Source organism: Lutzomyia longipalpis, chromosome 2, assembly GCF_024334085.1.
Source record: "Lutzomyia longipalpis isolate SR_M1_2022 chromosome 2, ASM2433408v1".
Lineage (NCBI taxonomy): Eukaryota > Metazoa > Arthropoda > Insecta > Diptera > Psychodidae > Lutzomyia > Lutzomyia longipalpis.
The window spans coordinates 29187890-29199833 of NC_074708.1; the positions used below are offsets into that span (position 1 = coordinate 29187890).

The 11944-nt window shown below is 33.0% G+C and overlaps 2 protein-coding genes across 17 annotated transcripts in view; one reads left to right on the plus strand and one right to left on the minus strand.

Annotated features, from left to right (window-relative positions):
* Positions 1-6: 6 nt before the first annotated feature.
* On the minus strand, positions 7-730 carry LOC129789966 (adenylate kinase isoenzyme 6 homolog). The gene is made up of 2 exons (XM_055827114.1): positions 445-730; positions 7-369 (listed from the first exon to the last, which is right to left on the minus strand). The coding sequence occupies exons 1-2, from the start codon at positions 625-627 to the stop codon at positions 22-24; spliced, it is 531 nt and encodes a 176-aa protein (XP_055683089.1). The 5' UTR covers positions 628-730; the 3' UTR covers positions 7-21.
* The window catches only part of LOC129789883 (paxillin), a 27718-nt gene continuing 16502 nt past the window's right edge, over positions 729-11944 (plus strand). For 2 of the 16 annotated variants that reach the window (XM_055826981.1, XM_055826995.1), the window contains exon 1: positions 2876-6875. In XM_055826981.1, coding sequence (XP_055682956.1) covers positions 6788-6875 — 88 coding nt within the window. In that variant the 5' untranslated portion in view covers positions 2876-6787. Of the gene's footprint in view, positions 1164-2875; positions 6876-9708; positions 10432-10719; positions 10866-11944 lie in introns of those variants that run through there. The other 14 variants (XM_055826979.1, XM_055826982.1, XM_055826983.1 and 11 more) reach the window with 14 other exon arrangements.

Consider the following 11944-nt stretch of genomic DNA (forward strand, 5'->3'; position numbering starts at 1 on the left):
ATGGGATTTGCTTCCGGAAATCTATTTATTCTCCTTCTCTTGATCACTCTGCCAGGATTGTATGAGCTCAACAATTTTGGAAACATTTTCCTGGAATTGTTCTTCCGTTTCATTCGTGAGTTCATGGATAATCTCCTCTTGGTATGAATCCTGTGCTTCCTCGAGGATTGTCTGGAAGATTTCACACTCAATATTCGACTGGAGTTTCTTCTCGTTGTACTTCCGCTTAGCTAGCCTGTCGTACAGGATTGTATTGCAGCAGCGGACAACGAAAACCAGGTGAAACCATCTTTCGGGGAACATTTCGCAGGCATGGTACTCCAGAATGTTTCCTTCTTTCTCCATTATTGGCTCCAAATGATCCAGGAGCTGAAAGAAAAAAGAGCGGAAATGATTAACAATGAACAGACGGAGCATCACAATGAATAACAATCCAAAACTTACAGCATCTTCATCCAGAATTGGGCATTCCAGAACTTTGTCCTCACCAGAGAGGAAATTATTCTTTTTCGCTATTGCCGACACATCTAGCCACTTTAAATCCAGCTTCTCACTCACTTCCTTCGCTAGGCGTGATTTCCCCACACCGGGAGTTCCTGATAGGAGGATATTTGGGAGATTTTTCATTTTTTTCTTGGAAAAATTGAAAACGCACGTGCGATTTTTGTTTTTGTTTTGAATTTGCGGGTGCAAAAAAAATCCCCTCAAGTGACATCAGCGCCACCACTACGTTGACAAAAAGAAGAAGAAGAAGAGAATTTGCAAAGAATTTCCGGATTTTTATTATTGTCTTGTGTGGCATTCGCGGATTTTCTCGATTTTCTTCTTTTTGTGGAAAATCCGTCCACCTGTGATGTTCTTGTGTGTCTTCTGTGGTGGCATTGTGTGTGATCTACCTCCAGAACGTGGAGTTTTCCTGGAAAATTGAGTATTTCAGCGGAATTTACTCGTGCAAATTTTTCAAGTAAATCTCAAGAGTGGACGTCGGTGATGTTTTTCATGTAATTTTGCTGGAAAAGTTGTGAAAAATCGTGTGATTCCTGCTTCCGGGGACGCAGAGGAGGACCCGTGTGATATTTTCTACAACCAAAGTCAATAAAAATCCATAGCATTGTCGCGTCAGAGGAATTTCCGTAAATTGAAATTGGTGATGGATGATTTGGGTGAGTAAACAAAACTTTTTTCCCTTTGTGAATTTTCCGGCTTGAATTTCTCGCAGAGATTGTGTGTTTGGGAAGCAATCTCGTCGTTTGTTTTATTTGCAAGGACTGTAGATAAGAGGGCCTAACACTGATAAGGTCAAAGAATGGGAAATTCCAAGAGAAAATGCAATGAAAAGTGGAACATAACCTAAATGGACTTTGTTGATATTTCTTGGAAACGACAGAGAATTGTGGTCATGAAGAGATTACGCGAGAAATTCTCTCTGCTGATGATCTTATTTATATACTGCGTGAGAGACAATACAGCTGAGGATGTCTGTGTGCCATAGTTACCCTTGAAGAGGAGATCTTCACACACTTTCAGTGTGACTTTTTGGCAAGAGATCAACCTCATTGATTTTGCGAATCAATGGACTTCTCGGGGGCCCTGACTTGGTGATCTCGCATGGCACGAAAATACCACATAGCAGCATACGTCGTCGCGAAAGCTGTTGCCCTCCCCAATATGGGGCTAACGTGCTTATTTACTCGCCTTTTAAGGAAACCCCCCGAGAGGCTTTGGTTGAAGCGAAACTGAAAGTATGTGGTGGACACTCTCCGGATAGACTGGGTGCCCCCACAGTGCCGATGAACGCACCCAGAGAAATTGCAATGGAACGAGCACTCGAGGCGAGGTCAGAAAATCGCTTACGCATCGACTATAATGAGGAATTGATGATGTTGCTTTCAATATTAATTTTCAATTCGTCGTCCAAAGCCGGAAATTCCACAAGCTCAGCACTTTGTGGACGACGCCTCTGACCAAAAAAGCCCCACTCAAATCATCAAATTAGATGCGCTGATTTCCTCGTGAAATTTAATTAACTCCTCCATTATTTCTACAGCACTGCAGTGTCCTCGAGAGAATGGTTCAAAGGTCACAGTTTATGTTGCTTTTTAGAATAAATTCATTTTGTTTGTTCTCGTGACTAGCAGAGTCGTCAGAAAGTATGTAAATCTTTCTTTTTTCTAAATGTCTCTGGTTTGCCTTCAAAATTATTAATTTGCTTATTCTATTAACCTGATTGACCTGATAAATTATCACCTCTTCTTTTCAATAGGTCAAATGTGATGTAAAAACAAATATTTATTGTAATTTGAGGAAATTGTAAGAAAACCCATTAAGAATTAATAAAATAAGAAATTGCTTATAAATTCAATTCATTCATAAATAAATTCATACTTTATAAAGTCCTTAAAGGGTTAAATTCTGATAGCAAATTTGGGATTTTAGGGTCTTAAAATCTTTATTGCATACATTGGGTCTTATTCTGCGACCAAGATATCTTAAAAATTGTTGAATCTCAGGGATTTCTTGGTCAAAGTTTACGGACATAAAATATTCAAGACTGACTTCAGAAGAGCAAATATCCTTGCTATTACTTTATTTGAAAATTTCGAAAATTTAATTAAATGAAAGGTACAAATTGATCAAGTTCTAGGAGGTTTTTCACACTTTTTAGCAAGTGAAGGCTCTCAAAAAATAACTGGCTGAATTTTAATTAAATTTAAGCTGATTAAGGTTTAAATTTTAAGATCTTAATTAAAAATTTATACCAATAAACATTTTTTGCGTTTACTGACCCCAAAGAAATTAGGATTCTATGTAATTCCAGATAAGAATTTAACCACTCCAAAAGCACTTTACGTGCAAAATAGCCATGAATCACCTCTGGATGCCTTCTCTTGGTTTTATTTACATTCAGATAACCGCGCAATTTTATTGAATTTTCATACAAATCTAGCACAAAAAGGATGAGTCAGCAAAGGCAAAAGAATAAAAATTTCCCATGAAATTAATAGCTATGTGCAATTTAATCCTACAATTGCTGTGTGTTAAAGTGCACTCGGCTGTATAAGATGAACAGCCAAATTGCATGATTCGAAGGAATCAGTCGAACTTGAATTTATTTCGTTGTATCCCTTAATTGTTCTTTATGTGACTTCTTACAGCAAATGCGCGCATATCTTTCCTCTGCAAGACTGACCCGCTTCTTGGACGTCATGTGATAAATTGAAGGGTGGTGGGAAAGAAGCAGAACCATTGAGGATAGAAATAATTGTAATAACAACCAAATGGTCCGAGGAAAAACCATTGAGTGCTCCCACAGAGCACGAAACAGCTGATTAAATTAGATTTTGTGTAGGGAAAATGGTTAAAAGGGTCCCCGGGCAAGTGTTGGCTGATTTCATTTAATTTGGAATTATTGACTGATTCTGTGGTCACTTAGAAAAAAATATGTTTTAAGGACATTCTTCATGTCCTTTTAAGGTGCTTTTCAAAGCAAAACAAATATTCATGACCAAGAATATATTAATTGGTTAGAAAATTGTTTAAAAAAATTAACTTTTTTTCCTTCCTCTCAATTAATAAATAATTTATAATTAAAGTTTCTAGGCCCATACAACGTAAATCTCCAAGTGCCTATGTAAACTAATGCCTGAAATATTAGGCCAAATTGAATCCTTATAGATTTGTTTCCAGTTTGGGGCTTTTTGACCAACTTTAAAGGAATCTAACATTTACAAACGATTCCACAATAAGCCTATCTTGGTTACAACGCTATCAACCCTAACAAATCGGAGAATCTTCAGAGAAAAAAGTTAAAAAATTAAAGGCAAAATTCTAAAATAAATCATTACACGTTGTTCTTTTTTTTTGTATATTACACAAATTAAGGGGATAGTTTGTATTTGCTGAGTGCAGGCACACCTTAAACTTTGATGACCGGCAAAGGGAGGTGGAGAAAGTAAAATGCCTTGCGATAAATTACCTCATTTATGAGGTTGATGAGGGTGGAGGAGGTGATGATGTTTTTTTTTGTGGGCTTTAGTAGATAAAGAGAGAATTCTATGTGGTGATGGTTATTCGTTTAGAAGATTTTGTGGGAAGTTTTTTTTTCTCTATTGAGCACTCTCGCTCTCTCTTACATAATATTCGTTGTATTTCCACAAGTCATTACCATTTGGACGCCACTCTTTTCCACAACTATAAAATATTCCTATAGAGATAGATATTCTCCTCTTCTCTTTTATCGTGGTCGCGCCGAAGAATGGCGTAGACTGGTGCGATGTCGTCTCGTGTTTACTCAATTTACTTGGTGGTGCGCCCTCCCCACCAGTTGGTTCTCACATTGAGTGAATCCGTCACATAATCCGGATCCGCGTGTGGATCACTTAGTCAGTGGATATTTATACAGTGTCAAGAATGGTTGATGTTTCTACATAAGAGACACTCTCAATTACCCAAAACTCTCGCGCACACGGGATCTCTTCTCGCGCCTCTGGGCAGATCCAGTGCTCTCGCCTTTGTTTACAAACTTCCCTCCCAAAAGTTTGTCCCACAAAATTTTGATTTCTCAATATTATTGTGTCTAAAGGCGCTTCTGGAGCTGCTCTGTGTGCATATGTGATCAAACGCGGTGTGTGGAGTGGGTGGAGAAGCGTGATGCGCTAATTGAGGCAATAAAATTGGTGTTTATTGACGAAATGTGTGAATAAATAAATTTACAATTTATTAAATTTGCGTATCGGTGCGACGAAGAGTGCTAAAATCACGAGGAAAGACACTACTTTCTGTTTGATATCTCTCTCCCCTTATCAAATGTGTGTTGGCTTTTTTATTTTGAGCCCAAACTTATTTATAGCGAAAGAGATTGTCTTGCTATCAGAAGTTTGAAAATCTTAAGGTTAAATGAAAACATTTCAGCTGCTCTATCTTACTCGACAGACACCTCTTCTGATACCATTATCAATTGAATTTTTTTTTCATTTCCCATCTATCTGTCTCAAAAAGATTTCCAATAAACCTTTCCACGCACACATGAAATGATGCGAACTTTTTTAAACTTCTATAGAGAAAATGAAGGAAAATGTTTACACAAATAGGCCTTCCGTTGTTATATTTTTAATTTTATCAAAATGATTCATAAATTTTTGGGTGTTGAATGAGGTAAAAGAGTTCCAAATTTAAAAATATAACACGATGAAGTTGAAGAAATAAAATTCACAGATTTTTAACACTATAAAAGTCATTCTATATTTAGGTTCTGAATTCTCCATTCGGAATGAGAATGCAAATATTTAGAGAAAAACCACCAAAGTTTTTTTTTGCTTATCTCAATATAAATGAAAGTGTATGGAAAAAAATGGTTCCAATAGCAGTGTGTAGAAATCATAGTACAATTTATGTGGGAATAGGGGAAAGTAATTATTATTGTTTTTCAGTTAATTAAGATATCAAAGTTTATTAGTAAATTAAAGTTATTGTTAAATGAAAATGATGGGAACGATTCTTGTAAAATTATTTTCGTTTTTTTTACATTTTTGGAGTTTTAAGATTTATAATGTGCAAGATTTTTATTTCTTTAATTTTTCATCTTTCTTTAATCGTGTTTCAAAAGAAAAAATATTTAGAATTTTATACACAATTTATGAAATTGTAAATCTTTTGCTTATCTTTTTTTTTTCTAAAGTCTGAACCATACTCCTGTGTTAAAAGATAGGAATATGGTTTATATTCTTCGGGCACGTCGATTTGTTCTTCCAGAAAACAGGCATTAGGATTTAAAAAAAAACCTCGGAGAAAAACTTCCTTAAGAAAGACAATTAAAGATTTGCAAGATTTTTCTTTTTACTGACAATTGTAAAAGAAGAAAATTAGAGATTTATAACAGAATCGACCTTATGTTCTTTTTTATTAAATCATTAAACTTTACTAATTAAATGAACCTGACAAAGGACCTTTAGAAGGTCTAAAATAATTTTATAATTCTGTATGATTTTCCCGAAAATACACATAAATGAATAAATGCTTTTTTGATTAAAATTTTCTTAAAGAAAATTTAACGAAATCCCACCAAAATTGAATAGATTTAGGAACATAATTAGTTTGCATTGTGAATGACACACACACACTATAAAATCTACAGAATATTGACGAATTTTGCTTAATTTCCCAAACAAAAAACCCACCCACATTGTGATCTATACGCCGGCTTTCAGTCAAATACGACCAAGTGATGCATTTTGATGACGCAAAATCTGTTGTATAGAGATATTATTTGTTTGAGGCAAACCCACAGAGTTTGATACATGGCGAGGAAATGAGAATAATGGTTTAGAAATAGCATAATTTCTCTTCTATTTCCTCTCCTTTTTCACAATATTATATGTAGTTAGTTATACATATTTATTGCATATACACAAAGTTTCTATAAATAAATAAATTTCACCAACAGTTGTCAGCTATCTGTCTTCGTAGTCTTCTCAATGATGGATGTATAGTTTGTAGAAAGGGAGAGAACACATAAAGAGAGCGAGAGAAAAAAATGAAATGAAATAGTAAATAAATTATGATGAAAGATTAATAATGTTTGAAAGTGAACCCAAAAGGTGTCAGTGAGTTGAAGTTAAAAAAGAAAAACTCGCAAAGAAAATAGAACGTTTTTTCTATTAACTGGATTTTCTTTAACCAAAAAATAAATAAATAAAAATAAACTAAAATGCGGTGCTGATAAGTGAAATTTCTGTTATATTTATCACATTAGTAAGGAAAATATTGAGTGAATTAGAAGAAAAATACAATGGATCGGTCAATGTATGGAAAAATTGATCCAGGTGCACGTCAACCGTATCGGTGTACCGTGAGAGAAGGAGGAATTCTTCCTGGATGTAAGTTTATCGCCACAAAAAAAGATATTCAGTGAATTTTGTGTTTCTTTTAAATGTAGCATAAATTGAGTTGAAGATTAAAATGCAAATAATTGCTATAATCTTCACTTTATTGAGCACACACAGAGTTTGTTGCGGGGACGACCACACAGGGGAATATATAAATTTTCAACTCAAGATTTCAGAGATACTTTGTCTTCCCAAATGCATCAACACCACATTTCCATGCCTTTTTGTGTGTCTTCCATTCGCCCCAAACTCCGACAAGCTTCTTCAGCAAAACTGCATTAAATTTATAGTGAAAACAGCGAAACTGAATGTAATTATTTTAATTATCAACCAGCACACACAACATTCTCAATTCATAATTAATTTTCAACACAAAGTCATGAGAATGAGTGAGATGGAGAAAGGAACTGCATCACACTAATTCAATTTGAGGGCATAAAAATAGTTTTTTTCCTCTTTAAATTTATGACAAGAAGACTACGCGGCGTGTAAATATATTGAATTACACACCCCTTAACCCTTTTGCCGTCAAAAATGGAGAAGAATCAAATAGATTGAGTGGAGTAAATATTTATTTTCTCATCTTTCTCCATCAATTAACGTGTAAAATAAAAGTCATTTTGGGAGAACGTTTTTCGTATATGATTGATTCTTTAATTAATTTTGTTTACAACTATATTTTATTTAGGAGGATATATAATTGGAAGTTTAGGACCTCCCATTGATGATTTAATTTCATTTTAGAGACAGCTGGATAATTTCAGAAAATGTCACGATTTTGAAGAAAAAAATTACTTAAAAAATAATTTTTAAATGGGTTGAAATTGTATTTAAAAAAAAGTATTTTGAAGAAATAAATTGCAAAGACATGAGATAAAAAAAACAACTTTTATAGCAACTTGTATAGTTTTAACTACGTGATCGTTTCTCACGTCGCAATAAATAGATTTTTATGCCAATTTTATTTATATATTTTTTTGTAAAAATAAACATTGAAATGTGAAACTAACTTTATTATTGTTATGATGGGAAACTTAAGTATGTAGATTTCATTGATTTATTACATGTTGGTCAGACAAGGACGTAAAAAACATTTTTTAGCATAAAGAGAAGTTTGTTGAAAGAATAAAACTATCTAATTTCATCGTTAGATTTTTTCTAATTATAACATTGATTTTCAATTAAATTTACAAATTTTGAGAATTTCCAATTTTTTTTTTTTGAATTCTCTAAATGAAATTCCTTAAACATTTGCGTAAACATTAATCAACGAATTAAACCGTATAAGAAAAATTACTACAGAAGATTCCACAAGTTTCTTACAAAAGTTCCAACACTCTTCACCTCTAATATCTCATTTGTTTTGCAATTCAACATCATTTCCGCAGATTGTAAATATTTAACGACGATGGATCTTTTGCTCATAAATTTAAGATTTTTCTTCTTCACTTCTTTCAGTTTCTTTCGTTTTTCTATCTGCTTTATCTAAACACTTGGGCACTGCATGTTCTTCTGAGAAAAGTTGCGCCTAAACAGAAAAATTCTTGGAGACAATTTTACAACCTACACGACTCGCGATGGGTTAATAGTGTCGCATATTGTAGACACAAAAAATGCATTTTTCTCGTTGCTCTTCTATCCTCTATTTGGGTCATTTGCTTGGCAGATCGGCACACGCAAGAACATGTGGGTTCTCTTGGGCTGTGTCTGTGGGTGGGTTGCATTCTGTGTTGCAGAAAAGAACACTGAGATTGAACATATTTGCATAAATGCTGCAATGAATAAATTCTACTTTCAATTTTTTTATTCTGTTTCTTGGAAGAAAAATTGAAAGAAGAACTTACTCTTTAAGTAATTTTTAAAATATTCTTTTGATTTAAAGGAAAAAAAAACTGTAGTGAAATTAAGTTTTTTTTTAATCAGAAAACACGAAAAAATCGGTTGAAAATTTCGTGATTCAAAAGAGAGCTTTTTGAGCTTTTAAAAACAAGCGTGAAACATACATATGTTTATTCTCATCATTATTACACTGTTATTTTTCACAATTTTCTCGTGTTTTTGCCGAATTTTCTAGCTCTAGAAAAATTTGATGATTAAAAAAATATCTTTTATTTATTTTTTTTTATTTATTGTGTAGGGATTGGGAGGGTAGTAAAGGTTGCGAGTAAAACATTCTTTAGAACATTAGAATTTACTTTCTTTCTGCCTTATTCTTGTTCTAAGTTCTTTTTACATTAAAATACCAATTTTCTTTTAATAAAAAACGATTATAATTTAAATTAAACAAAATTTTTACAAATCATCAATATTTTGTGATATTTATTCCATCAATGACATGAAAATTCATTGATCTTTTGTACATAAATGATGTGTTTTAAATAATGCTGCACATGCTTAAGATTGTACATAAGACAGAAATGAAATAACTCGCAGTGCCACATTGATCTTCATGGCCATAAGTGGGTGTTATCTGTAAAATAATTCAACAATCAATTAAGCAGTTGAACATAATATATAAATTTTTATGCGGTGGCTTTTCTCACAATTTTTTTTCATCTGCAATTCGCATCTTGTGCTGCTGGATAATAATCAAATGATTTTCATGCAGAATATTGGGCAATTTTATTGTCCTCTGGTTGTGACTATTTTTGGGATGTGCAATGGAAAAGAAAATATTTTCTTTTCTATTTGGAAAATGTTCATACATAAAATGTATGTAAAACCAATACTGCTGCCGAGATCATGTGGCACTTTATCTTCCCACCTTCTTCTCAAATACATAACGTACTCGCGTGTGTGGCGTTTGGGGGAGAGATCTCACATAGAGAGGCAATACGAGAGTGACCAGGCGTCGCCATTGCCAAAAGTGATCTCACTCAAGTTGATCTCTCATGGCGCTCAATCGTTCCTTCACTTGTTCAAATCGCGACAGTGTTTTGTGTTGTTGACACACAAAATCCGTAATATCTTGTTTATAATACAACGGTGACAAATAGCCGCACATAGAAAATCACTTTTCCGTCTTTTCCATTCGTCAAATCTCCTTGCTCTTGCACCCTGTGTACTACTTGTGTGAAAATCATATTTGAAAGAGATCAGTAGTTTTGTGTGAGGTATGATCTTGTGACGTTTTTTTATGCGATGTTAGCAAGATCATCGTCTGTGTCTGCCAATCTCATCAGTTGATTTACAATCGTTCCACATACGATCGCAATTGATCTTCGTTTTTATTCTCTTGCCACGATTGCAATTTTTTCTTGCTAGAATTTTCAAAAAGTTTTAGTTTTCCACGCACTAATTAGTGTTGGTGTATTTTTGGATTATATCTTTTTGGCCACCTCTCTGCTACAAGAGACCTTGTTGTGTAATTTGCCGTGTGTTTCTTCTTATTTTTTTTTGTATCTCGCGCGAAATGAAAAACAATCCACAGTGTCACGTTAAAATCTAAATTAATTAACCACCATTTCCACGCTTTTTTTGCCAAAAAGTAAATTAATTTCTTTTCCGAGGGGCATCCCCCTCAATTTGACGATCGATGTAAGAAAAGGTTGAATTAAACTTAGCAGTATACATACTTATAGTCATAATGTGTTTACTATAAATATACTTTTTTTCTTACGTCACACCAATGTGTAGGACTGTGAAAATATTGTGTGTTAAAAATGGAAATAAGCCACAAATGTGTGTTTGCGTACATTTGTGGAATTTTAATTTTTTTTGCTTCTAAAAGTTTCTTTTTTTTTGCCTTCAACTCCATGTGCGAGAGATAAAAGAATTTCAATTGCGATTCTGTGGGAATGATGGAAAATGATCAAGATTAATTTATATGTTGCAGAAAAACGTGTTATATATTGTACAAATTAAATTGTTTTGTAATTTTCAAAGGAGATATCTTTTGTGGAGTTGATTGAAAAATGACGACAATTTATCGAACACTCAATTCACCAAGAGTGGATTTAATTCGCTACGAGCAGAAGATCAGTAAGTGTTGTGTCTCTGTCTTTCCTCTCTCTATGCTCATAAAGAAGCAAAAAAGAGTCAATCATTGACAAATTAACAGAATATATTGAGGGTGGGAGATGAATTCTAACAAATATGCGTGAGAAAAAGGAGCAAAAAAAGCAAATGGAGAAACATTCCAGAGTAATTTATTAAAAATTCACGAATAAATTGAATTTAGTGTGTCTGTATGCAAATTAGCGTCTTTTATGGAAAGGTCACTTCAATTAGAAATATACTTCCAAGATTTTTATCTTGCATTTTTTTTTTGGTAAAAGTGATGATGGGGCTTTTGAAAGAACGCGTGTTTTAAATGTTTTTTTCAAATTGCATTAATTTCCATTAACCCTATGCATTTGCTTCTGATTTACATATAATTAAAAAGCTAAGATTTTTAATTTGTTTATCATTTTTCTTGTTTTTTGAGTTTTCTTTCAATTAATAAATTGTTGAATTCTGAGTTTTTAAATTCATAAAGAATTGTGAGGAGTTTATAATATTTATTTTTGTTAAAAAAATAATTTACAAATAGTTTTCTTAAAATGACTATTTGTAAGTTAAAATGTATTTTAATTTGTTGCTAAATTAATTTCTTGCCAATTTGTTATCCTTTGATGTAAAAAATAAAATGATAAGAATAATAAAATTTTTCTTTACAAAGTATTTTAAAATCGTTTTACATAAATACTTAAATCAAATTAAGGTCAATGGGTATTTTTCTAATTCAAAAGTTATAAGGTTTTTAAAGATTCTAAATCACAAAAAATCCTTGGAAAATCGCGTACCTACCTATTTTCTTGTGATGTGTCGAAGTCTTCGATTTCTTTCTTCCTCAGGCAAAAAAGGTGTCAAAATAACGTCAAAAGTCCGCCTCCTTCCGGGAAAGGTCTTTCCGTGATTGTCAATCCTAAAAAATGCTAAGGCCGAACACAAAGAATTAAGAATTATAAAAGGATAAATTTTTTTGTAATTAAAAAAAACGTTTTTTTTTAAGATTTCCGTGCAATAAAATAATTTAAAAGAACAACTGTCAAAATCTTAAAAGAAAATAGAAAACGAAA

What these genes read in the sequence shown, in the direction of transcription:
- LOC129789966 (XM_055827114.1), bottom strand. Translation starts at nt 627, where the DNA reads ATGAAAAATCTCCCAAATATCCTCCTATCAGGAACTCCCGGTGTGGGG. An exon ending in CAATTCTGGATGAAGATGCT is followed by an intron (nt 370 to 444) that starts GTAAGTTTTGGA and finishes TTTTTCTTTCAG; the next exon opens with CTCCTGGATCATTTGGAGCC.